The following is a 23,285-nucleotide window of genomic DNA, read 5'->3' as shown; positions in this document are numbered from 1 at the left end:
ATTATGACCGTCTACCTTTAAAAAAAGGGGCATCAGAGCTTATTGTCCTTTCAAGCTTTAGGACAGTGGTGATGATCCATCATGGAGGGGAAGAGGTAAAAAAGGCAAAGGAGATAGCCTGATACTCAGGACTGCAGTTCTCATTAATGCAGCAGGTATAGTTGCATTGGGGTCAAAGAGTGTGAGGGGCTCACAACACCCCAATTATGGGGAGCAGTTTGTTTGGGATATCTGTTTTTGTTTGATGCATTTGCTGTTTTATAAGTCTCATATTTGGTGCAGTTCATAAGCTATAGAAAAAGTATTCCTGAAATCATCTCATAAGCCCCGCTCCCTGCTCGCAGCCATGTCCCTCCCGCTCCCCCATTCCTTGTCATGAAGTTGAGGAGGGGGGCCTGACCTCAAAACATTTTGCTTAGTGGGGGCTCAGAGTAAAAAAGTTTGAAGACCTCTGCCCTAGGGTGACCAACCGTGGGGACGGCAGCAAGCTGTGCTGTTCCCCTACCAGCTCGCACTTCTTTTTTGGACTCTAGAGGCTGCAGTAGCAGCCCCTCCCCGTCCTCGCACAGACTATGGACAGGCTCATCGTCATTCTGACTGCAGCTGATCACATAAAGAATGACAATGGGCCAAGGGCGTATTGAAGCACCGGCTAGATCTGCTTAAGTGGGGTGACACGGTGTCAGATACAAGTGTTTCTTGGCCCTTTCTGACTTTGATCTGTGGCTCTCAGGTCAGCATAAGACAGAATAACAAACAAACACAGCAGAATAATCAGCGTGATGCAGTTGTGGGGAGGGGGCTAAAGGGTACCAAAGTAGCCAAAAGCGGCAACAGAAAGTGAAGTCCACCATTCTCTCAACTGAATATAAACTTATTTTGACGTGTACTTATGTTGGTTATCTATTTACTTACTTACCTATTGTGCGACCTCCTCTGATGTGTCTGTAAAACGTACCTTTTGTCCCGAATTCTTGTCGTCCTGTCCTGAATTTTTGCACTGACTTTTGACCCTTTGTCCCGAACTTTTACACTCACTGTCCTGAATTTGCATCTATGCCAGTTGATCACCCTCCTACTCCTACTCCTCCTCCTCAAACAACACCCCCCCCCCCCACTATCTTATGCTTCCTATCTTAACATTAGAAAGGACGGGGGCAGCCGGGACAGCTCCCTTTACCTTTCTACCAAGAAGGAGTTACAAAAGGAGGTAATGCCTGCCGCGGACTGTTTGAGGACGTTTAGAGAGAATTCCAAAATTGAGAGAACACAGAGAAGGTGATTAGGATTAAGTGGCTTCTACAGCATCACCAACGACCTTCTGCTTTGGCACAGAATTAACAAATAACTCATGCTGTGGATGAAAAGTGTTCTGGCACCATGATTTTTTCTTTTTTTACCTACTGGGCTTTGATAAGACCCATAACAAACCACCATTCTATATATTCTTTATGGCCATTACTTCAAGGTTCTGTGCAAGATTCTAGAGGCAGGGGTGCATCATTTGCTGGCTGAGGAAGAAGTCAAAAGACATTCTGTGCCCCCTGGACAGCCCAACAGGAACGCTCCCTGGGAGCTATCCTCCCGGAAGTACAGACATCCTCTCATAGCTTAGGTCTCATCTCAAGTCTGTAACTGACCTCATCATAAAGAACGTAGCTCAGGCTCATACCTGTTAAAAAGGCACGGCACAACCATCCTTGCTGCATTTGTAAATTGTACATTTAAACAAAAGAAAAAAACATAAAAAGTATCATAAGACCACTGCAGCTTAATAAACTCTGTAGTATGCTTTTCCGGTACACACCTGTTAGGCGCTTTCTCAGTCGGTGAGGCGTTGTTGAAACAAACTCATTCCTTTTACCCTAAAGGAAACACAGCAGTTAGGACACATGCTAAAAAGTCTATTCACTTTTTTTTTAAAACTTCGCATAAAGGCTTGATATTAAAAAATTGAGATGCAAAATATGAGAAATATGGAGAAATATTGTGATCTAAATTAATAAACTGATATGCTAACTGCATCGCCTACAAATCGTGTTTGGGTCTACAAAGTTAAACCCAATGTGTGGATAGTCAAAACCAGTGGTCCTTAACCTTTTTACTTGCGTGGATCCCACTTAATTATTACTGGAACCCAGGGACCCCCTCACTGAATCATTATTGGAATCTGGGGACACCCCTCGAGTAATTACTCCAAGTCAAGCATTTTCGATAATTTGATCAGCAAAACAATACATAAAAAATACAGCAACAAGTATTCATCCAACATATATAGAAATTATGAAATATTTTATTTAATACACAAAAATACAAAAATCTAAATTTGAATGGGAAAGTTGGAGCTTTTCTAAGTTCAATTGAGGCCACTGACCATTCATGCTGAATTCGGTTTGGGCTCTTGCACTGCTCCCATTATTCAATCTGAGGACACTACCTGCATCTTTAGCTTCCAATTCCAAATAACTTCACAATTACAAAATGTGTTAAAATGCTAAACTGTACATCGTGCTAAATGTTTACATAGACTTTAGTAATCTGTTAATCTAAGCAGTCTTGCACCTCTTGAGTAGGCTTCGCAGACCCCAGCCCGCAAGTTAAGAACCACTGGTCTAAACAGCTGGGGCCAGGGCGAAAAGTACGATGTCACAATGAGTAGAAATTTGGTTTATGGGTGTAAACCTTGCGAAAATAGGAGTTTAACAACAATATCTATTTCATTTATTTTTTATTTATGACAGTATAGAACCAAACATGTAACAAAATATGCTTGTGCCATTCTCAGTGGCTTGAAGATGAGAAAACTGCAGGATAGTTTGTCCCTAGAAGATATACTCACCTCTAATCTAGTCACGACTTACTCACCTCTACAATCAGAAACTGTGTTGCATTAACTATGACTTTGGCGTGGTTCTACAAGGGTGGCTTACCAACCCACGGGTCCCACAGGTGAACTCTGTTCACTGCACCATCGCTCAAGGTGAAAGACAGATTATTGTAGCCCTCCAGAACCGTACCCAAATCACAGTTCAAGTAGAGTTATTGCTTTTGGGTTACTATCAATCTCTGTAATGGGATTGAGGGCACCATGGTAACAGAAACAAACCAATTTAATTATTCACAATACAATACACACTGCACTAAGAAGAATAGACGCTTAACTAAAAGCATTTATAACAGGGTGAACCTGTTCCTCAGCAGATTCAAAATAACTACACAGGATATCATAGAAACAGCAAAAAGGCACAGTGTGAGCAACAAGAATAAAATAAAAATTTCTAACATGGTAAAATGTTACCTAAACCCTACTACCTCCGTCCATGCGCTACACTAAGAGCATGGAGAGTAGACCAACTAGCAGTCTAGAATTTCTTATGAAGAAGTGATGCACTGCATACTCTATTGACAGCAAGAGCTGTCGTTCTCAGAAGAGGCGTGAAGGCCGTGTTCCATGCGAAGGGCAAACATGTGCGGAGGTAGCGACCTTCCTCTGGGACTCGGCTTTATCAGCATCAGGCTACTTGCAGAATCTTCGAAGTGCAATGGCTGTAGCTAAAACAGTCTCTGATAGAATCTTGTGCGATAATCTGGGCAAAGGACCTATCCTGACAAGTGGTCAAGTGGCGGACCTTCCATACTATATCTTATCTGAGATTGGAAATTCTGACATACGTTTAGGAATGTATTACATAGATTATGTGCAACAAGGTGTATGTCCCAGATATTTCCTTATGAACATACAAGGATAAAAGGACATCATTTCAGACTACACTTTTTTCGCTATATGTCTAAATTTGTTCTTATTTGCTATTGGCACGGTGATAAGTAGATACTTCTCCAAGACGGATGTCCTATCAGCTCTTATATATCTAGGTCATGAGCCGAATAGCTTGACGCTTTCAGGGTTTTTAGAAAAATAAGGTCATATTGCATCTGCAACAGGGGCAGACATGACAATGATTCTGCATACAAGTTGGAATATTGCGACTCCTGTTACCTAAGATGGGGTTGGGCCTACTCAAAATGGAATCGGACTCTATGGGCTTTACGTTCATTGCAGATTCAAAAAATGCATTGACATTCAGAATCACAGAGCCGATATAACTGCTCCTGTACTTCTTCCCAATACTCCTAATCACTCTGAGTGAAGGAAATAAACACAGAAAGTCACCAACCTATGATGAAGATTAGGTTATCCAGGATTCTCAGCCAGAAACAAGGGTGAACACTAGACAAGGCCATATGACATACTACTTGACTCCAAATGCTTTTCTCCATCAAGAAGTAGAACACGACCCACTCAGTAACAAACAGTATCACCGGCTGGATGGCTGCGGAACTCCACGCCGCGTAGCCACAGGTGATCTAAGCCCCACCCCCCCTCACCCTCCGGCAATGGCGGACTGCTCCTGGCGTGCATCTGCGAGGCTGGCGTTTTTGTGTTTGTTTCGTTAACCTCGGAAAACGGATGAGTGCGGCTCTTCTTTGAGATGGAAGTGAAGGAAAAATGGTGCATTTCTTCCTCGTTTCAGCGGCATTCTGAAAACGTTGTTCTTTGGAGCTTTGTTTGAGCCAAGCATCTGCTCGAACACCCGCTACGAGAAGCTATATGAAGCCACAGGAGCCTGCATGAGAGGCTACCAGGCGGGGATTTGAGTCTTATTGGAGGTAAGGCGAGGCAAAGCAGGAAAAGCAGGAAAAACTACGGCGGTGGCGGACGTTTTGGATACATCCGCATGTTCTTGTCAAACTGCAGTAATTAGATCCCTGAATATGAGGTGATGTGGCTGTTGTGAATTTTTTTTGAATATCCTTACAATCTTGAGCACTTATTTAAAAAAACTGGCTTCTCTTCATGTTGCCTTGCTTTAACTGGCATAGATTCGGACCACATTTTTTTTTGCCTCTCCATGCTTTGGGTTATCCGGCAATAGTATTGGAAAAGTGGCCAGGCCAGGCCAAGCGGACTCTTGACTGAGGGATTTTCCTCCAAGGGGAGGCGAGAGGAGTAGAGAAAAAAAAAGAGAAAAGAAAGGCGAAAACAAGAGGTGTGGAGTGGTGGATCTGGGGCTGAGGCCTTTTTAAAGATTTTTTACTAGAGGAGGAAAAAAAACCAAAAAACTTTACATAGTTGTGTTTTAACTGCAAAAGTGGGGGGAAAAAAGGCAGAAAAAAAAAAACACCGGTAGAATTGGGTTATAGTACCCTTTTCTTTCCCTCACTTCCTCGTATCAGTATTGGTCACTGGAGCAGGTCTGCAATGGGGAGACATAATAAGCAAAGCAACCCAGCTGGCAGGATTGATGCAGCGACTGGTTTGAAAGCTAAGACTCGCCTGGCGCAGGCGCAGGCAAAAGCGCTATCTGCTGGAAAAGGAAGAACAGGACTTGTGGGGAGTCGCCTTGATCGAAGTTCTAGTTTCGAAAGCTCCGAAGACGAACTGGTAGCGCAATCCGCTGGTGTAAGCCAGGCATCTAGAACTTCTCCTTCCATATTTATACCAGAAATTGAAGTAAATGGGGAGGAGAGTAAGTTAAAAGCGGATAAGAGTGATACTAATGAAAGCAGTAAAGAGGAGGGAAAAAGTGTTAAGGAGTCCCCCCTCTTCACGAAAAAGCTAATACAGCCAGCTCTTTTCCAGTCCATGGCACCACAGTCAGTGTTGGTGGATCCTCATAGCTTGTCGCAGCTCTCCTTAGATACCAGCTCTCCTGCAACCACCACTTCTATCTCTCCAATACCTCTGTGTGCTCAAAAGTCTACAACTTCGACTCTTTTAATGAATGAGCTTAATGATAGTGCCTTGAATCCTACCCCTCTACCCGCTGCAAAGGATGGACCCCAGTTATGCTCCCAGACAGTTCCAAACCAGACACGGAGCGTCAGTAGTTTGATGCTCTCCTCCGGGCTTTTGGAACAGGATCAACTAGACCAACGGCATCTTCAAAGTCAGCAAACGTCCATTCTTAAGAGTCAGAAGGTATCAGATATGGTACAACTTCCAGCACCCGATATAGCTTCTGGTCCGGCTTTAGATATAGCCCAAAATATAATAAATGTTCCTGTAGAGACAAGTTCCACCAAACAATTAGATGTTAAGACTTTGCTTAACCTTATTCTCGAAGAGATTCGCGACATGAAAAGGTCACAGGAAAATGAGATTGCCTCTCTTCATATTCTCTTTGGGAAGATCGAAGACGCAGTGGCTTGTCTACCAGTCAAGATACAGGAAGCAGAATCTAGGATCTCTCAGCTGGAGGATCAGATGTCTGGTCTATCCACTAAAGTATGTGAGGCCATAAGGGACAGGAGCTCATTAGAGAACAAGCTTGAGGAGTTGGAAAACCAGTCCCGCCGCTCAAACCTACGTATAGTGGGGGTACCTGAGAGAGTGGAAGGTGCCCAGACATCGCAATGGGTGGAATCCTTTATTAAAGAAAAAGTAATTCCCGAGTTTGGGGGCGATCTCACAAGTACTAGAGCCCATAGAGTTCCGTTTCATCCTTTGCCAAGCACGAGTGGCCCACATACCATCTTAGTCAACTTTGCAGACTACCGGATAAAAGAAAAGATCTTGGCCAAAGCGATGCAACAAAGACAGTTCCCAGTGAATGAGACCTCTAATTGCAGAATTTTCCCAGATATGTCTGCCATTGCAGCCCGGAGACGCAAAGAATTTGTTAAATTGCTTTTCTTGTTTAAAGCTCAAGGTGCACAGGCATCAATTGCTCAGCAGTCTAAACTCCGGGCTCTAGTCAAGGGGAAATTCCATATGTTTTCCAACTTAGAGGATGCTCAGGATTTCCTTAAAGGAATGTCAGCTACGTAAGGAATTAATGGATGATTGAGGCTTTTTTTTTTTTTTTCTTCCCTTCCTTCTATATATCTTGAAGGTATAATAGGTATGGGAGTTAGGTAATTAACTTAAAGTAATTTTGGAAATAAGAATATGTAATCCATTGTCGAGAGGTGGGGTGGTGGGTCACGATGGGTGCAGTTCCATGGCACCCTTTAAGTTAGTAGGGGTAAGGTGGAGGTGGATAGCGTGGTGGGGCACCTCCCTGGAGGCTGGGTTGAGTGGGGTGGGGATGGGAGTGGAAATTAAAACAGATAAAAGAGCAGAAGCAGGGACACTAGTGCATCATTTTTTCTTTTTTAAGAAACTTAGGATGGGAAATGTTCATAGTTGTTGTATGCAGTCTGTATTTTTATATGAGTTGCTGTGAAGAATATTTGTGATACTGTTTCCATCAATGTCAATGGGATATTGAATAAATCTAAATATGGAGCCTTAATAAGGTGGCTGGTGTCCTCCTCCCCTCAGGTTGTATTTTTTCAGGAGACACATTTAAAAACTAACTAAGGTTTTTTTCGCATGTCTTCTTTGCCTCAGCCGGGTTGGCCAAAAGGGGTGTCGCTATATATTTTTGCCGTAGTCTTCCGTGGGAATACAGCCAAATTCGGAGAGATCCATTGGGACGCTGGTTGTGGGTCGAGGCTAGATTAAATGGGATAAATCTAAATTTTATAAATTATTATGGGCCGATAGTAGACGATTCTACATCCTTAAAAAAGATTGCGGAGCTTCTTAGGGGTACCCCGGGACAAATAATTCTTGGTGGCGATTTTAATTTTATTTAAGATCTCAAAAAAGATACGTCAAATAAAAAAAAAAAAGAATTGAAACCCCAAACAAAGAAAGTTTTGGAAGCCATAAGGCAGGAATATTTATTAGTTGACCAATGGCGTAAATCCAACACCAGGTCTATGAAATTCACTTGCTATTCTAAACAATTTCATATGGCCTCCTGGATTGATTTTTTTTTTACTTCACGCTCTTTGAAAATACTAGATACCACGATAGGGGTTAACCCATTTTCAAATCATTCCCTTATTTCGTTAAAGCTGGAAATTGAAAGGGGGGGTTAAGACGGAATCCAGGTGGCAGATGGATCGTCTATTCCTGCAAGATCCTAATTGGGTTACCCAAATTAAAAAGTGGATATTGGAGTTTTTTTTAGAATAAATGAAGAGACAGCAGATATTTTTTCAGTATGGGGTGGGTTTAAGGCAGGTATGCGGGGGCAGATAATTGCCTGTTCAGCTGCTTTGTCGAGAAAAAGGCGGATAAAGATTAACCAACTCCAACAGGCTGTAAATGATGCCATGAGTTTAAGAGACGCTCAGCCACAGGGGAGTCGAGATGCTGCTATTCAGCTAGAAAAAGCAAAATTAGCCCTTAAAGAATTTTTTTTAATTGAAGAAATGAATAGCTCTAGATCTTTTCAGCAGAAAGTCTATGAGGAGAGCCAAATGGTGGGAAAAATGTTGGCAGGGCAGACAAAATCAAAGCAGGAAAAAGCATTAATCTCTGAAATTATTGACCCTAAGACTCAAAACATCAGCAGAGAGAAGGGTGATATAGCTCAAGTCTTTTTGGAACATTATGCTCAGCTGTATTCTACAAATTATGTGGTAGGCTCAGATCTTATCCGTAAATATTTTGATGAAGTTGATGTTCCGATTTTATCTGACCCAATGGTAGATCAACTTGAGCGTGAAATTGTGGTGGTAGAAATTGCGGACACAATTAAATCAATAGCAGGGGCGAAGGCCTGTGGAACGGATGGGTTTCCAATTGAATTTTATAAAGTTTTTGTAAACGAGTTGACTCCCTTTTTGACAAAACTATTTAATGCTGTTAGAATGGGTGGTAATGTATCTCCGAGTTTTAAGGAGTCCATCATTGTTAGTTTTGTCAAAAAGGGAAAGAATCATAAGGATGTTAACTCCTACAGGCCGATTAGCTTGCTCAACACTGATTTTAAAATTCTTATGAAAATATGGGCCCAACGTTTTACTCCAATTGCGCAGTCACTAATACACCCGGACCAGGCTGGTTTTGTGGCCGGAAAGACAATGGCTTCAAACACTGGATTTTTAATTCAGGCTCTAGATTATGTCACTAGTAATAAAATTCCAGCTTTAGTTACAATGGTCGATGCTGAGAAGGCATTTGACCTGGTCAACTGGAAGGCTCTTTTTTTTGGAATACAAAGATTTGGCTACCCGGTCCGGATGATTGAAATGTTGAAAAATATTTACCAAGGTGCCCAAGCTCGAGTGGTGATTAATGCTAACACGGTAGGGGTAATTGATACAAATCAAGGCACCAGGCAAGGTTGTCCATTGTCCCCTATTTTGTTTACTTTTTTTATTGAGCCGCTCGCACTAAGAATTTGTGGTAATCCGGAAATTAAACCACCAATAGAAGGAATGGCGAAAATAAAATTATATAATTTTGTATCTGCAACCAGATAAATTAAATCTTGATCTGGCTCTGTTCGAATTTAGTAAATATGAAATGATAGGCGGATATCAAATTAATCAAAATAAAACCGAGGTTCTTGCCTTGAATGTGGACCATAATTTTCTACCATCTAATCTAGAATCTCAAGCTCTAAAAGTAGAACCTATTAGATATTTAGGTATTTATGTTTCTAGTCAATTTGAGCAACTATTTCATTTAAACTATTTAGTAATGCGAGATAAAATTAAGGGCTTGCTGGAGAGATGGATTTTTTTACCATTGACCTTGATTGGTCGTGTAGCACTTATTAAAATGTCGATTCTTCCTTTATTGGTATTTCTTTTTATTAATGTACCGCTAAAAATCAATTCCCATTTTTTTTTAAAGATATTGAGTCCATGATCAGAGAATTTGTATGGAATCGAAAAGCACCTAGGGTTTAGCTACCTATATTGCAGTTAGAAACAACCCAAGGGGGGCTAGCGCTACCAGATATTCGCACTTATTATTCGGCGGCGGTTCTCGATCTTTCAGCACGAATATTAGATCCTAATGGGTGGCCGGATAGGTTTTTTTTTATGACAGAATGATTCAGGAGTCGGGCTCGCAAGTCTCAATTTTTTTTAAAACAGCTCAACTACCCAAAAAGACCCGTTATAAGACTATTCGGGATTTTTCTGATAGACTCCAGTCCTTCTTTAAACAAGCTGGGCTTGGTGGATTCTATTATCTCAATTTGGAAGAATCTAAGGCTCTAGGGCTTCAAATCCATTCCACTAAATGTAAAAGATGGAAGGACTGTGGCCTAGGTGAATTGGGTTCCTTTTTTGCCGCAGGGAAATTCATTACTTGGCAGGAGGTCTTAGAGAGATCTGATAATCGTTTAGCAACCGTTTTTCTGGAATATCTCCAGATATTGAACTTTATAAATAAATACAATATGTCAACATGTGGGACATTATCTGTTCTGATGAACTCTGTATATAAAACTAAATTAAAAGGTGTGGGCAACTGGTATACTCTACTTAGAAAGGGCAAAGAGTCTCCTCTGGTTGAAGAAATTCTCAGTAAAATAAGTTGTGAAACTAATTGCTCCTTCACAAGACAGGAGTGGGAACAAATCGCTCAGTTAGGAAGTAAGGCTCTTAGAGCAGCCAATTTTGAAAAGGATGTCTTTTTTTATCTCGCTGGTTGGCTTATAACACTCCGAAGGCTCTTAATAGACGCTTTTCGGAAGTGAATAATAAATGTTTTCGTTGCAAGCTTCAAAATGGGGGAGATTGGCTTCAAATATTTTATACATGCCCGAAGCTTGAAGTTTTTTGGTGTGAGATTTTCGCAGCAATGAGCTTAGCAATTAGAAAAGAGCTCGAACCTGAAACTGAGGTGGCTCTTTTTGGCTTGTTAAGAAAAAGAATGGACTTGTCTAATGCCGATGAATCCTACGTGGCGATTTGCTCGTTAGTAGCCCGCTCCTTAATTCTCCAAAATTGGAGATCTGAGGATATACCATCATACTCGAAATGGGTGAATAAAATGCAAAAGATAAAAACGTATGAAGAGGCCTATGCCAAAGAGTTGGGGCAATAAAAAGGTTTACTAATACTTGGAAATTATGGGATAGTGATTTATCTATCTATGTCACATAGCACTTTAATATTTGGTGTTTATGATTGTTTAGGCCTCTGGCTATTTTGCTTATTTGGCACATTTTGCACTATTTGCACAACTGAAATTATATGTATAGATGGATAATTAATATCCTATGTATTGGGATGCAAGGTTGAATAAGGTAATTATTATAATCTTCTGATTACCCTGCTTATTTTTGCACATTTTGCACCATCTGCATAAATGAAATGATGGATATGTATATCTTTGTCTAAAGTTTGCTATTTTTATAATTATTTTGATCTACTGTTCATGGACTTTGTCTACTGTGTGTATTGTGTACTGGTTTTGTTGTTTTCCTGCTCTGTTCAATAAATAAAAAAAAAATTAAAAAAAAAAAATCTCGAAAATTATCTGTAGAACAGGTAATGAGGTCTGCTATGTTTATGTCCGTAGAACATGTTGGTTGTGCTGGTCATATAACAGGAAAACGTTTGTTTGGAGAACAGGGGAGACAGAATTTGATTTGCAAAAACTGTCTTCACATCCTGCATACTGATGTGTAACCTACTGTCATCTTCTGGCCAAAGCCATATATGGTGCCGCAGAGGACTCCACAGCAGAATCTCTTCAAATAAATAATAATAAAAAGTCAGAGGGGAAGACTCTTGAAGGGGCACGCAACAGAGTTGACAGTTGACTTGGAAGTATCGTAGATATTTATATTGTACATCTGGGTTCTAATATCCCTAGAGTCTGATCTGTTTCCGTCACCATCCACTTACAAAAAACATGGATACATCAGACAACAATCTACTAGACCATGAATACGAGGACTGAATCTACCATGCCTGTACATGCTAGTAAGTGTTTGTTATTTGGCAAGAACTCCCTTATGAGAAGTAAATGCAAAGGTCAGTGTGAAATTTTTACATTTATTTTGGACATTTGCAATAAACAACCTACCACGGAAGCCTGAAGAAGATGAGAGGACGTAAAGAGCTGGAAGGAAATGGGGTTCATGTATTGCAGGGCTTGTCAAATGATTTTAAGCTCCTTTGAGAGCTAAATATATTAAGAGAAATCAACTTTCATAAATTGTGACAGTCTAGAATGGTCCAGAAACCCGTTTATACACCAAAGTAGTAGTGGTAAAAATCCTGCCCCTGGAGTTTCTTTAGGACCTTGTTTGTGGTAATTAGCGAAAGTGTTTTGAAGAACGTGTTCCATCTAAAATCCTTATGGTCAGGCTGGTGTAATTCTATAGATCTTTTTTATTTTATAATGCTTGCAGGAAGCTAGTGCTTTATATGATATACCAAAATGAGGGATCGTGCAAAGAGTTCCGGGGTTCCCTTTGGAGTGGACAGGGACTTGCTCTAGTAACCCCAAGGTGCTCTTCTAGGGAGTAGTGTGGTCAAGCAGCCCTAGCTTTATCGGAGCGGAGTGTTAAATATCTGCAAACACACATAATAGTCAATAAATGATGCACACAACTCAATAAGGATATCCACACCAACTTATAAAAATACCATGTATCTTTTTTATATATGTTTAGGCACCAGAATCAATACGATCAGGTAAGTGAATTTTTCTAGAGAAATACTTTGAAGTATAAATAGCCGAGACAGCATTTTTTAGACGCTGCAATGTTATCCTACGGGAGGAAAAACAAGTAGGGCATTCAGGTAGAGTACAGCAACTTAAGAGACCAATCTCCGGGACTTAAGATGGGTATCGGGGATAGGTCCAAAGCAGGACCAAAATGTCACCTCCAGCTGCACTGGGGCGACCGTGTGCAGGAGTGCAATACAGCGTTGGGTGCTCAAGGTTAGTCAATAGGGATCGGTTTACGGGAAAAGAGGTTGTAGGTTTGGATTGGGATGCAAAGGGTTGAAGCAACCAAAGGTTTCAAGTCTTGCTGATGCTAGTGGATGTGGGGACACCGGTGCTCCTCTTCCCCTCAGGCCGTGGTGACGGGTGCAGAGGGTCCTTGGGGTGTCGAGTTTCTTCATCCAGGAGAGCTCACGGTTGAGGGGGCCTGCAAACAGAGCCTGCAGGTGATGGCAGAGTTCACGAGGGGTGAAACCAAAGTGGACTCTGTCTCTTGAAGGCTTGGGGACCACGCTGGTGCCATTGGCCCACTTCGACACAGGCTAGGGGCATGATGTGATTGTAAGGTAGTAGCCAATGGGCTACCTACCCCTGGGGCACCAACCCCCCCCCATATGACCACTTGCATCACCAAAATGGCTAACTCTGGAAAGTCACCTCCACTTCAGGTAGCCCGACTTGGTGGTTGGTGGTGGTACTGGCCCGAGAATGGAAACGCTCATTTTTCTGTCGACCCAGGCCAAAGGCTCTGGACAAAGGTGGTCAGCTTCCTCTCCTGTGAGAGGAGCCAAATTCACATACCAAAGGTGATGAGCTCTTTGAAGCTCCCCTGCCTTTGAATGCTAATCTGCAGGTCATCCTGTGGGAGGGGGTGTAAAACATCCTCTGCCCGAGCAAGCTTCACTTCTGGCCTCCTGCGAGCAAAGGCCCTCACCCTTGGAGGTTAGAAACGTGTCTCTGGTGGCAGGCTGGCACAACTAGTTAGCCAGCACACCAGTAGCTGGTAGGTTTTCAGGGGGAACATCTAAGGGGGGGGCTCTATATACAGGTAATAATAAATCCATCACTGGTATCAGTGTGAGTTTGTTAATAGGAGATGTTTGATTCCAAAACATCCCTATTTTCAGTGAAGCCATCATGCAGCTGGGATACTTGTTTTCACCAGTGCCCAGCACATGTATTTAAAATGGCTTCCCTGTTCACTTGTACTTGAACCAACAGTGCTGACCAGAACAGGGGCATATCTGCTCATACAGGTATGGCCTCACATGTAGTATAATGCAACCTGCCTTAAGCCGTAAGGCCTGCCGTAAGGGTGACTTACCTATACTGCATGCAGTGTCTGTGGACATGGCACACACTGATGTGTGCCATGTCGTGTTTTCACTTTTGTCTGCACCAAGACACACAGCCTACAAATGCAGTCTGTATGTGTTTGGTGAAGGGTCCTTTAGGGTGGCACAATTTGTGCCACAGCCCTTAAGGACCCTCTTCAGCCTCTTTTCCCTAGGTACCGGGGGTACCTTGTTCTAATGACTTACAGGGAGTCTCAAAGGTATTGCCAATTGGGTAAACTATTGCAGTTTTGTGGAAAAATATCTGGCACAGGGGACCCGGTGAGCAAGAACTCAGTGCACTTGCAGTTGAAATCACATCACATACAGGAAAAAAGTTGGGGTGACCATGTCAAAAAGGGCACTTACCTAGAATAGTCAAACCCTAGAATTACAGGTTTACAAACGTCCCTTGAGAAATGCCCATACATACTCCTGGACATGGATGGAGATGAGAACTAATATTCCTTGAAGCAGACTGTCTTACCCGTTAGATGTCAGACTGGAAGCATTATGAGCCTCAAAAAAAGTCCGTCAGTATGATGGAGTGAAGCCAAGCATGACAGACGTTTACATGAGCAAATAAAATTGTATAAAAGCTTAGCTCTGGTGCATGCTAAAAAGGTGGTTCTAAAACAAATTCAAAATTAATAAAAAAACAAGATTTAACTAAAAGAATGTATTTGTTTGTCTTTTTGTAAAGAGAATAAAATGGCCCGCTTTGTGATGATAAAAGAAAAATAAAAGACCTGAAAAAAACCCCAGTGAAAATGCCTCAAAAGAGGTTCCCGTTCAGTCAGTGTGAAGCAGATAACCGAGGTGATTGTGCAGATGCTGTAGTGTGCAACAAGGATGCACAATACTATAGCTACAGTTTTAAATAATCAGGGATTGCACCCGTTAAAGTATGGAGATAATACCCACAGGTTGGAAAAAGAACAGAATTGGACGTTGTCATTTTTCTGAAGTTTATATTCATCTAATGGCATTGTAGTGCAAGCCAGTTTGCAAATGGCCAACAGATATGCTTATTATTTCTCCATGTCTATATCTTCCTCCAAATTGAGCATTTGAGAGCCATATTGCTTCTACTCAATAGTTAGATGTACACTGTATTGCTCGAAATGTCATATTGAAACATTTTCGACCTCAGAAATGCCAGAAGTGCAATGCACAAAATTATGATGTGAACGCGCTTGTCTATTAACAACCAATGATAAGAGTACTAAGCTGGTAGACCAGGCCACTTCCTTAGTTTGAGTGTGTGCAGCTACATTCTACTCCCATTGTTCTCTCATTTTCTTTTTACTAAGTTCCATATACACACTGTTTTGGTTGTACAGCTGTGATGCTAAACAAATATATTTAAACCCGAGACTTGGTATTCGATATACATAGTAGTAGAATGAGCACTACCCAAGTGGATAGTAACAATTGTCTGTTATTTGATGTATTCTGGGTGAAATTTCGAAAACCACAAACCTTTATGCTAATTAATCAACACATTGTTTTGTTCTGATCTGGAGTATGTTAAACTTGCTACTACTATACACTTCTTAAATCCTTACACCATCTCCTCAATCACGATTTATTGTCATCTGCATATAATTCAAAGTCAAACCTGGGGACAGCCTATCAACTCGTATGTAATGTACTGAAGAATAAATAATGGGGAGCATGAATTTAATGAACCACACACACTAGATTCTTGGGATTTGACACCAAATTGTCAATTCCATGGCATTCCCTCTAATAATTGCCTGCTGTAGTCTTTGTATTCGGGTCAGGTGGTTCAAGACGTCGGCTGCTGTTGATCTGTCCAGCAGCACCGGAATACCAGACACCAATTTGTCACGAAAGGCAAGAACAAATATCGTCCGTCCAATAATATGAAAAGATTATTGTTGGCAAAGTAATTGTTCAATTTATCCCTACAAAGAACCCCTTTTTCTGTAACAATATTAAATGTTCAGGTTCTAGAAGGGTTCATCAGACTTCACCTTTTTCAGATTTATTTATTTAATCGTTTTTTGATAGCGCGGACATGACCCTGGCAAGTACCAGAGTACTTTGCAGAATTACAGCATAAGGAGCAGTAGGACCAGTAGTATAGTAATATCGCATTCAATGCAAATTCACTAACATACTAATAAAATAGAGTCTTTGTTAACAACAACATATTGTCATAGTTCATGCAAGTAACAGGCAGAGATGAACAGCATGGTGGTGAAGTCACTACGGTGCAGAAGAGTGCGCTAGGTAGCCAGAATAATCGATCATGTGAGTGACTGGGGAGATAGAAAATGTGATCTAGGGAAGAAATTTGCTCATAAGGAGTTATTTGACTTCTTTCTTGAAATGACCATGGGATTCGATCAGATTTTAGGAGGTAATGAGTTACAGATTCTTGGGGCAATCCCAGAGAAGGCACGGTTGTAAGTTTTCTTCTTGTGGAATCTCTGATAGTATATTTATTGCACCAGAGGTGGTGCGAGGGTTCAAGCTATATCCAAGTCAGAGTAATTCAGCTTTACTTTAAAATATGTGTAAATAAAAAGTTGCTCCATTGCATTGAGTTCACACTATGCCTGAACCCTTAAACTGCATGTTACAGAGAGGAACAAATGTTCAGGTTACTACACAACCCCTCTCTCCTGAGTGAAAACCACTATCAATGCCCAAATTGATAAGATTGAGAAACGTAACAGAGAAAAAAAAATCTAAGCTCATTTACATGCACAGGAACATCTTAAATGTAACACTATCACATGGGGAGTAAAGTCTGTATGGTCCCAGTAATTTTTACAGATGACAAACAATATTTGACTCAGATTAGTAGAGTAGGGACTTAGGGGCACATGCATCATTGTGTGCAATTGCAATTCCATAATTGCGATTATTAAGGAAACGCAAATATGGAATTGCAATTGCCTATGCATGTAGGTTTCGCTAAATCTTTAGAGATTCCTACATAATCCTTAATTGTGATTCGCAATGAAGGAATAGCTAGGCCCATAGGAATTAATGGGAATTGCATGCACAATTTGCGAGTACCAAATAGGTACTCGCAAATTGCGCATGCAATTTAAAGGGTGCCAAAAGGACACCCTAATGCACCCCTGAAATTAGCATGTGACCATATGTTGCGCACACACATGCCCCAAGAGCATGTGTGTGTGCAATATGGAACTCTGAAAAAAGCATTTTGTGCATTTTTCCAAGTTTTGGCAAATTACCATCAACTTTGAATTGATGGTAATTTGCGATTCCTATTTGCAAAATCGGCCCAAAAATTTTCATCATGCATCGCATTTAGGGAATTGCAATTTTCGATTCCCTAAATGCATTCACAATTCAAGTAATCGCAAATTTTGCGATTACTTAAATTGCGATTTTTGATTTGGATTGATGCATCCCAAATGCAAAAATACCGGTCGCAAAGGGGCAGATTCTGTGAATCTGCACCTTTGCAACCGGTATTTAGAATGATGCATGAGCTCCTAAATGTTCTAGGGACTGGTTGGCTCTTTCAATTTAGACAGCTCTCAAAAGAGAACAGGAGCTAAAGTGAGAAAACAAATTGAAAACGTTTATAAACAGATTGCTGAATTTAAAATATTCACAGTCAGTCAATCAAATGGCAACTATAGTAGCCAAAGACATCAAGAACTATAACCACAAAGAGATCTACCTGTACTTGAAGGCCGATAAGTTAATCAGTACTCCCCCCAATAGTGCTAATTTTCCATAACAGGAAGGGTTAAAAAACTGATTCATCACTTTCTCTGAAACATCATCTTACTCAGAAACTGACAGGTTATCTACCTCAAGTCAAACCTTTCCCCATCGAGGTCCATATTTCTATGCAGAGGGAGGGAAAGGAGAAGAGGAAGGGGAGGCAGGGGCATAGCCGAACAGTTGGAGAAAATCAGGACCCACAGGAAACTATACAGATGGTATAAAAAAAACAGATCTGTTTAAACCTGTCTAGTCATCAACTGTCTAAAGCAGAACAAACTGTAGTCAGAAAGGCTCATCTTTTGTGCCCTCCTCATTACAGGATGCAGCGAAGTGAAGGGCGCGATTTTACAGTTATTCAGAAAATTTAGACTAAAGTTTTTTTTTGAAAAACAGGAACAATCAGTGGATAATGTTTCAGAACTTAAGATTTTTTTTAGCACTCACCACATTCATGCCACCCCGGTTGATTATATTTAAAAAGACAGTTCACAAATTTGGGAGGTACTTTAGAAACAACTTAACCACAGGGGAACGCAGAGCATTAGCACTTTCCTAAAATCAGTCCACCATTATTAAGCTCTATGATGAAGGGGGTGGGGTTGTCTTAATGGCATATGATAGAGAAGCCAGGAGACAATTAGAAAACCGTGACCACTGACAGCATTTGTCCTCTAATCCTACTACTGAACTGAGTCACCAGATACAGGCAGTCACAAAGGAGGCTTGTGATAATTCCTGGATCAGATACAAGCAATTTCAATTCCTGAACAAAGCGAACCCTAGAATTCCAGCTTTTTATTTACTACCGAACAGTCTAAAAACACCAGAACAATTCACCAGTCAGACCTAGCATATCGGGTTGTGGCTCATTATTAGAACCCTCTCAAGATATATAGATGTTTACCTTAAACCTTGTTTTCCACTCACGAGGACATGAGAACATACTACGGACTACAGCAACAAAATTGAAGGGATGACATTGGACTCCATTTCGGAGCTGTTGGTGACATGAGACACTGAATCTCTTTACACCAATATCCCATAGGATGAGGCCATTGAAGTCATTAGGTACGTGTTGAACAAAAGGACACAGGCACATGATGTTCCCACCCAATTCTTAGTGGAGTTAGCCTCGATAGGCCTGATTTTTGTTTTTTATCTTTAAAGGGGGCCTTTTCTTACAAACTTGGGCGTGGCCATGGGATGTACTTTTGCCCCAAAAATAGCGAACCTTTTAATGGTATCATATGAGTAGAAACGGATTTTTGGGAGTAGCGATAAGACAGTCAAATGGTGTAGATACATTGACGACATCTTTGCCATTCGGCATTGGTGTGAAATTGACCTCAAAGCTGTCTAAGAATGGTTAAACCACAGGTTGGCTGACCTTAAATTTAGCATGACCACTAATTCTAAGGAAATTAGTTTCCTGGATTTAAATGTCATAGTTACAGATAGTAGAATAACTATGAGCCTTTATTCTGAACCCACAGATAGGAGCACCTTGCAACATTTCTCGAGTAACCACCCCTGATCATTGAAAGAGAACCTCCCGTTGGAACAGTTTCTAACAATCCAGCTCCCGTGCCTATAAGATGATTTTTTTAAGAACGGTAAGATACTGAGTGGTAAATTGGTGGCTAGAGGGTACCCCAAAACACTGGTGTGCAGCGCCTTAAAGAATGATGGTGTGCTCCCAGGGAGTCACTCGTCACTCCTAGAAATATAAAGAAACAGCTGTACTGTTAACCTGTGTACCCAGATATGATCCGAATGCTAACAGGATAAAAAAAGACAATTGGAACTAATTGGAATTTACTATTCAGTTAGAATCTCACTTTGATCTCTTTAAAAAAAAAGGCAAAACCTCAGGCATTTTTGGGTTCAAGCAGCAAGGAAAACCTCCTCTAACAGTTTTATCTAGTCTATTGGGCTTATCACTAGTACAGGGCCATTATCAGTGCGTCAATGTTATCACTTTTCCACAAAGACAGTTCTCCAATTGAATTAGCAGAAATGTGGACTAGTACATCATTTGTCCATGTGGAAAGTATTACATTGGGCAAACCAATCAAAAACCAAATCCTGCAGTATAGATCCAGAATTCAGTTTAAATGCCACTGGGACTCTGGTTGTGCAACATTTCATAAGTGAAAATAGATGGATAGTAATCTAGCTGGCCATTACTAATGAAAGAGGTGGATCAATGGAAAACATTCTATTAAGAATGGAGGCAAAATTAATTGAAAAATTCAAAACCGGAGGCACAGGTTTAATTGAAAATGAGGAGATATGGGCCCTATTACGTATTTAACTGCACGCATACAGAAACTTTACTCCTAGGCATATTGTCACGGGTCGGGCGCCCCCTCTCCCGTGTTATTACCCGTAGAGAACAAAGCCCAAGAAGAGTGGTGCTCCCCCCCCCCTCTGAATGCCATCATGTGCTTACTTTTCAGCCCGAGAACCGGAGCCCCGCCGTTAACACGATATGGTTCGAGGAAACTCCTGACACGGGGAGCTGTGCCTTTAACGATTGGGAAGACCCAGGAAGCCACGCCTGGAGAGAGGACGTCACCTGGAATGAGCTAATCGGGCCGCCGAGCCGGGACAGAAGAGGCGGGGAAGAACGCGGAGGAGAGAAGGACGCGGAGATCGAGGGAGGGACAGGGAGCGAGGACGAGTGGAGCAAGAGGAGCAGAACCGAGGACGCCTGGAACCGACCCCGCATACAGGAGGACCGAAAGAATGCCTGGAGGCCATCGTCCCTGATCACTTCCCAGCCACACTCCCTGAGGAGTGTGGCTCTCACAGGTACGGAGCCGAGTGGCGGGCTGGGTCGGGAGAAAAGAGAAGGAAGGGGGGGGGGGGGAGCGTGAAACGTGTAGCCGAGACTAATCGGTAAATCCACCCGGTTCCTTCCCCTCACGAGCACTCCCGTACCTTCACGTGTGCCTGAAGTTATACACCGGTGTGCCCTCACTCCCCCTTCCCAATACAAACACAGAGCAAAACAAACCGGCTGACACCTGTCTTTTTCTTTGTTTGCATTACGATCTTCCCGTTTGGAGGCCACAAGTCGATCCCACGGATTCAACGCCAGTACGCCCACAGAAGTCGCTTTCCACAGCTGAGAGATACGCCCTGGGAACCAGAAGCGGATAAGACACATTATCCACTGAAGCCCCAGAACATTTTCTTTTGCCCTGATTCTATATACTTTCTTTTTGCCTTCTTATGCTGGCTGGGACAAAAAGACACATAAACAGTAAAATAAAACCCGGTTTAAGACACTCTGGAGTAGACCTCTTTTCTGACGAGTGCCCCCGTGAACCTTTCCCGTTACAGTTGGTGGAGAAAGCGGGCACCTGTCCGCTGGAAATAATGGACGCCCTCATCCAACACATCGTGAAAGCCCAGGACAAACTAGGATGGACAGTAGAGCGGCAAATGTCCTCCGCCCAGGCCGACCATGATGTCTTTAAGAACACCATGGCGGCTCAAATGGAGGGACTGCAGAAAATAGCGACCGAACAAACGGCAGGTCCCCATTCCGTTCTACGTACCCAGAGTCATGGACCTACAGGAGTGGCCCTGCAGAAATACGTGACCAGAGAAGACCCAGACGCCTATCTCTTGAACTTTGACCGGGCTGCCAGAGCCTGTAACTGGCCGGTAGAAAAATGGCCATTTTTCTTAGCACCACTGTTGACCGGCGAGGCACAGGCTGCCTACCAGGTGGCCAATCCTCTAGGGAATACCCCCTATGGAGAGGTAAAAAGGATAATCCTAGACCATCTGGGTCTGGATGACGAAGCGTATTGAGTCCGCTTTAGAAAGGATAAAGGTCACCCTGGAGAAAATCCAAAGACACTCTTTTATCGTCTAAAATTTGCAGCAGACAAGTGGCTAAAGCTCGATGAGAGTACCAAAGAGGAGATCCTAGATAAGATTTACCTAGAGCAGTTCCTAGAGGCCCTGCCCTATAATACCCAGCGGTGGCTGCGGCAGCACGCCAATCTCACAGCTAGAGAAGCGATGGAAATGGCAGCCACCTTTGCCAGGGCTTAATCTCGCTATTGAGGTGGGGAAGCAGAACGGACCTACCGGCCTCTCCCGGGAAAATTTGTGAGACCAACCGCTAAACCTCAACCCAAGACCGTTAGGAACAGGCATAAACCACACGAGGTGTCGACATCCAGTGGACCCCAATGTTTCGAATGCGGAGACTGGGAACACATAGCGAGAGCATGTCCCAAACGGAAAATCGGTGAAGAACCAATGGACATAGGGTGTGTCCCGAGATCGGTCCTATACACGGCTGAGATGGGGCCTGCCTTTTACGTAAGTGTGAGGGTAAATCATCACGTAATCCGGGCACTACTAGACTCCAGCTGTAAGCAGTCTGTCATCCAGAGGGACCTAATTGGTTCACAACAGATTGTACAGGGAGCAATGGTACATATCCGATGTGTGCATGGGGATGTGAAAACATATCCCTTGGCTACAATTGATCTAAGTACTCCGGATGGCACTCTATATACAGTCATGGTAGGGGTAATGCTGAACCTACCAGAGGACCTCATCATAGGGACTGACAACCCTCATTTTCTGACTTTATTCAACACAGTGTTGCACAAAGGGAAGAAAGACACAGACACAACCACTAAATCTGAGAAGCCCCTACCAGCTCTGATCACCCCGGAGCCCTGGCTCCTAGATAGGAGTTTCCGCTTCGCTCCGGCAAACAATTCTTCCCTCAAGCATGCCTGGCAGGCCTCCTTGAAGGAAGATCAAGACCCCCCTCAACAAGTCCCCTACTTTAGGGTACGAGACGGATTGTTATACCGTGTAAGAGACATGAATAGCACCCTCCAACTCCTAGTACCCTCAGATTTTAGGGACCAAATACTTTTCTTCTCACACTCACACCTCACCGCAGGACACAGGTACAAAAAAACCAACCCAAAGCATTCTGAAACATTTCTATTGGCCAGGGATCTTCAGTGACATAAAAAAATACTGTCAGGAGTGTGACACCTGTCAGAAATTTAGTCCGTATAAACCTCCCCCTGTCCCGTTACAACCCCTTCCTGTGATAAGAAACCCCTTCTCCTGAATAGGTATGGACCTGATAGGGCCTCTCCCCAAAACTCGTAGAGGGCATCAATACGCCTTGGTCGTAGTAGACTATGCGACCAGATCTCCAGAGGCCTTCCCCTTAAGGGCCCCCACCTCCCCGGCTATAGCTGAGCATCTGGTTGAGTTGTTCTCGTGGGTGGGCTTTCCCAGAGAGATCCTAACAGATCAGGGGACTCCATTTGTTTCCAAGCTAATGAGAGAGGTCTGCAGACTCCTCAACCTACAACACATAGAGACCTCAGTATACCACCCCCAGACTGATGGTCTGGTAGAAAGGTATAACGGGTCCATCAAAAAAATCCTTTAAAAAATGCTGACAATAGAAGGAAAGGAATGGGACCAGCTTCTCCCACTGGCTCTCTATGTGATCAGAAGTCAGGTGCAGAGCAGCCTGGGATGCTCCTCCTTTGAGATGCTTTACAGAAGACAACCCAGGACTCTCTTGGACATGACCAAAGAGGCATGGGAGAAACAGAAAGAAGAGGACACCCGTCATTTCCTAGACTATACCCAAAACCTTAAGTCCAAAATTG

General features: G+C 42.5%; 1 protein-coding gene across 1 annotated transcript in view; it reads right to left on the bottom strand.

The window, feature by feature from the left end:
• ORC2 (origin recognition complex subunit 2) overlaps positions 1 to 23,285 on the bottom strand; it is a 286,663-nt gene that overhangs the window by 173,287 nt on the left and 90,091 nt on the right. The window contains exon 7 of the mRNA XM_085649029.1: positions 1,808 to 1,865. Coding sequence (XP_085505155.1) covers positions 1,808 to 1,865 — 58 coding nt within the window. The remainder of the gene's footprint in view (positions 1 to 1,807; positions 1,866 to 23,285) is intronic.

Source organism: Triturus cristatus, chromosome 3_2 (genome assembly GCF_964204655.1).
Source record: "Triturus cristatus chromosome 3_2, aTriCri1.1, whole genome shotgun sequence".
In the NCBI taxonomy this organism is placed as follows: Eukaryota; Metazoa; Chordata; class Amphibia; order Caudata; family Salamandridae; genus Triturus; species Triturus cristatus.
This window is presented reverse-complemented; position numbering and strand designations above follow the sequence as displayed.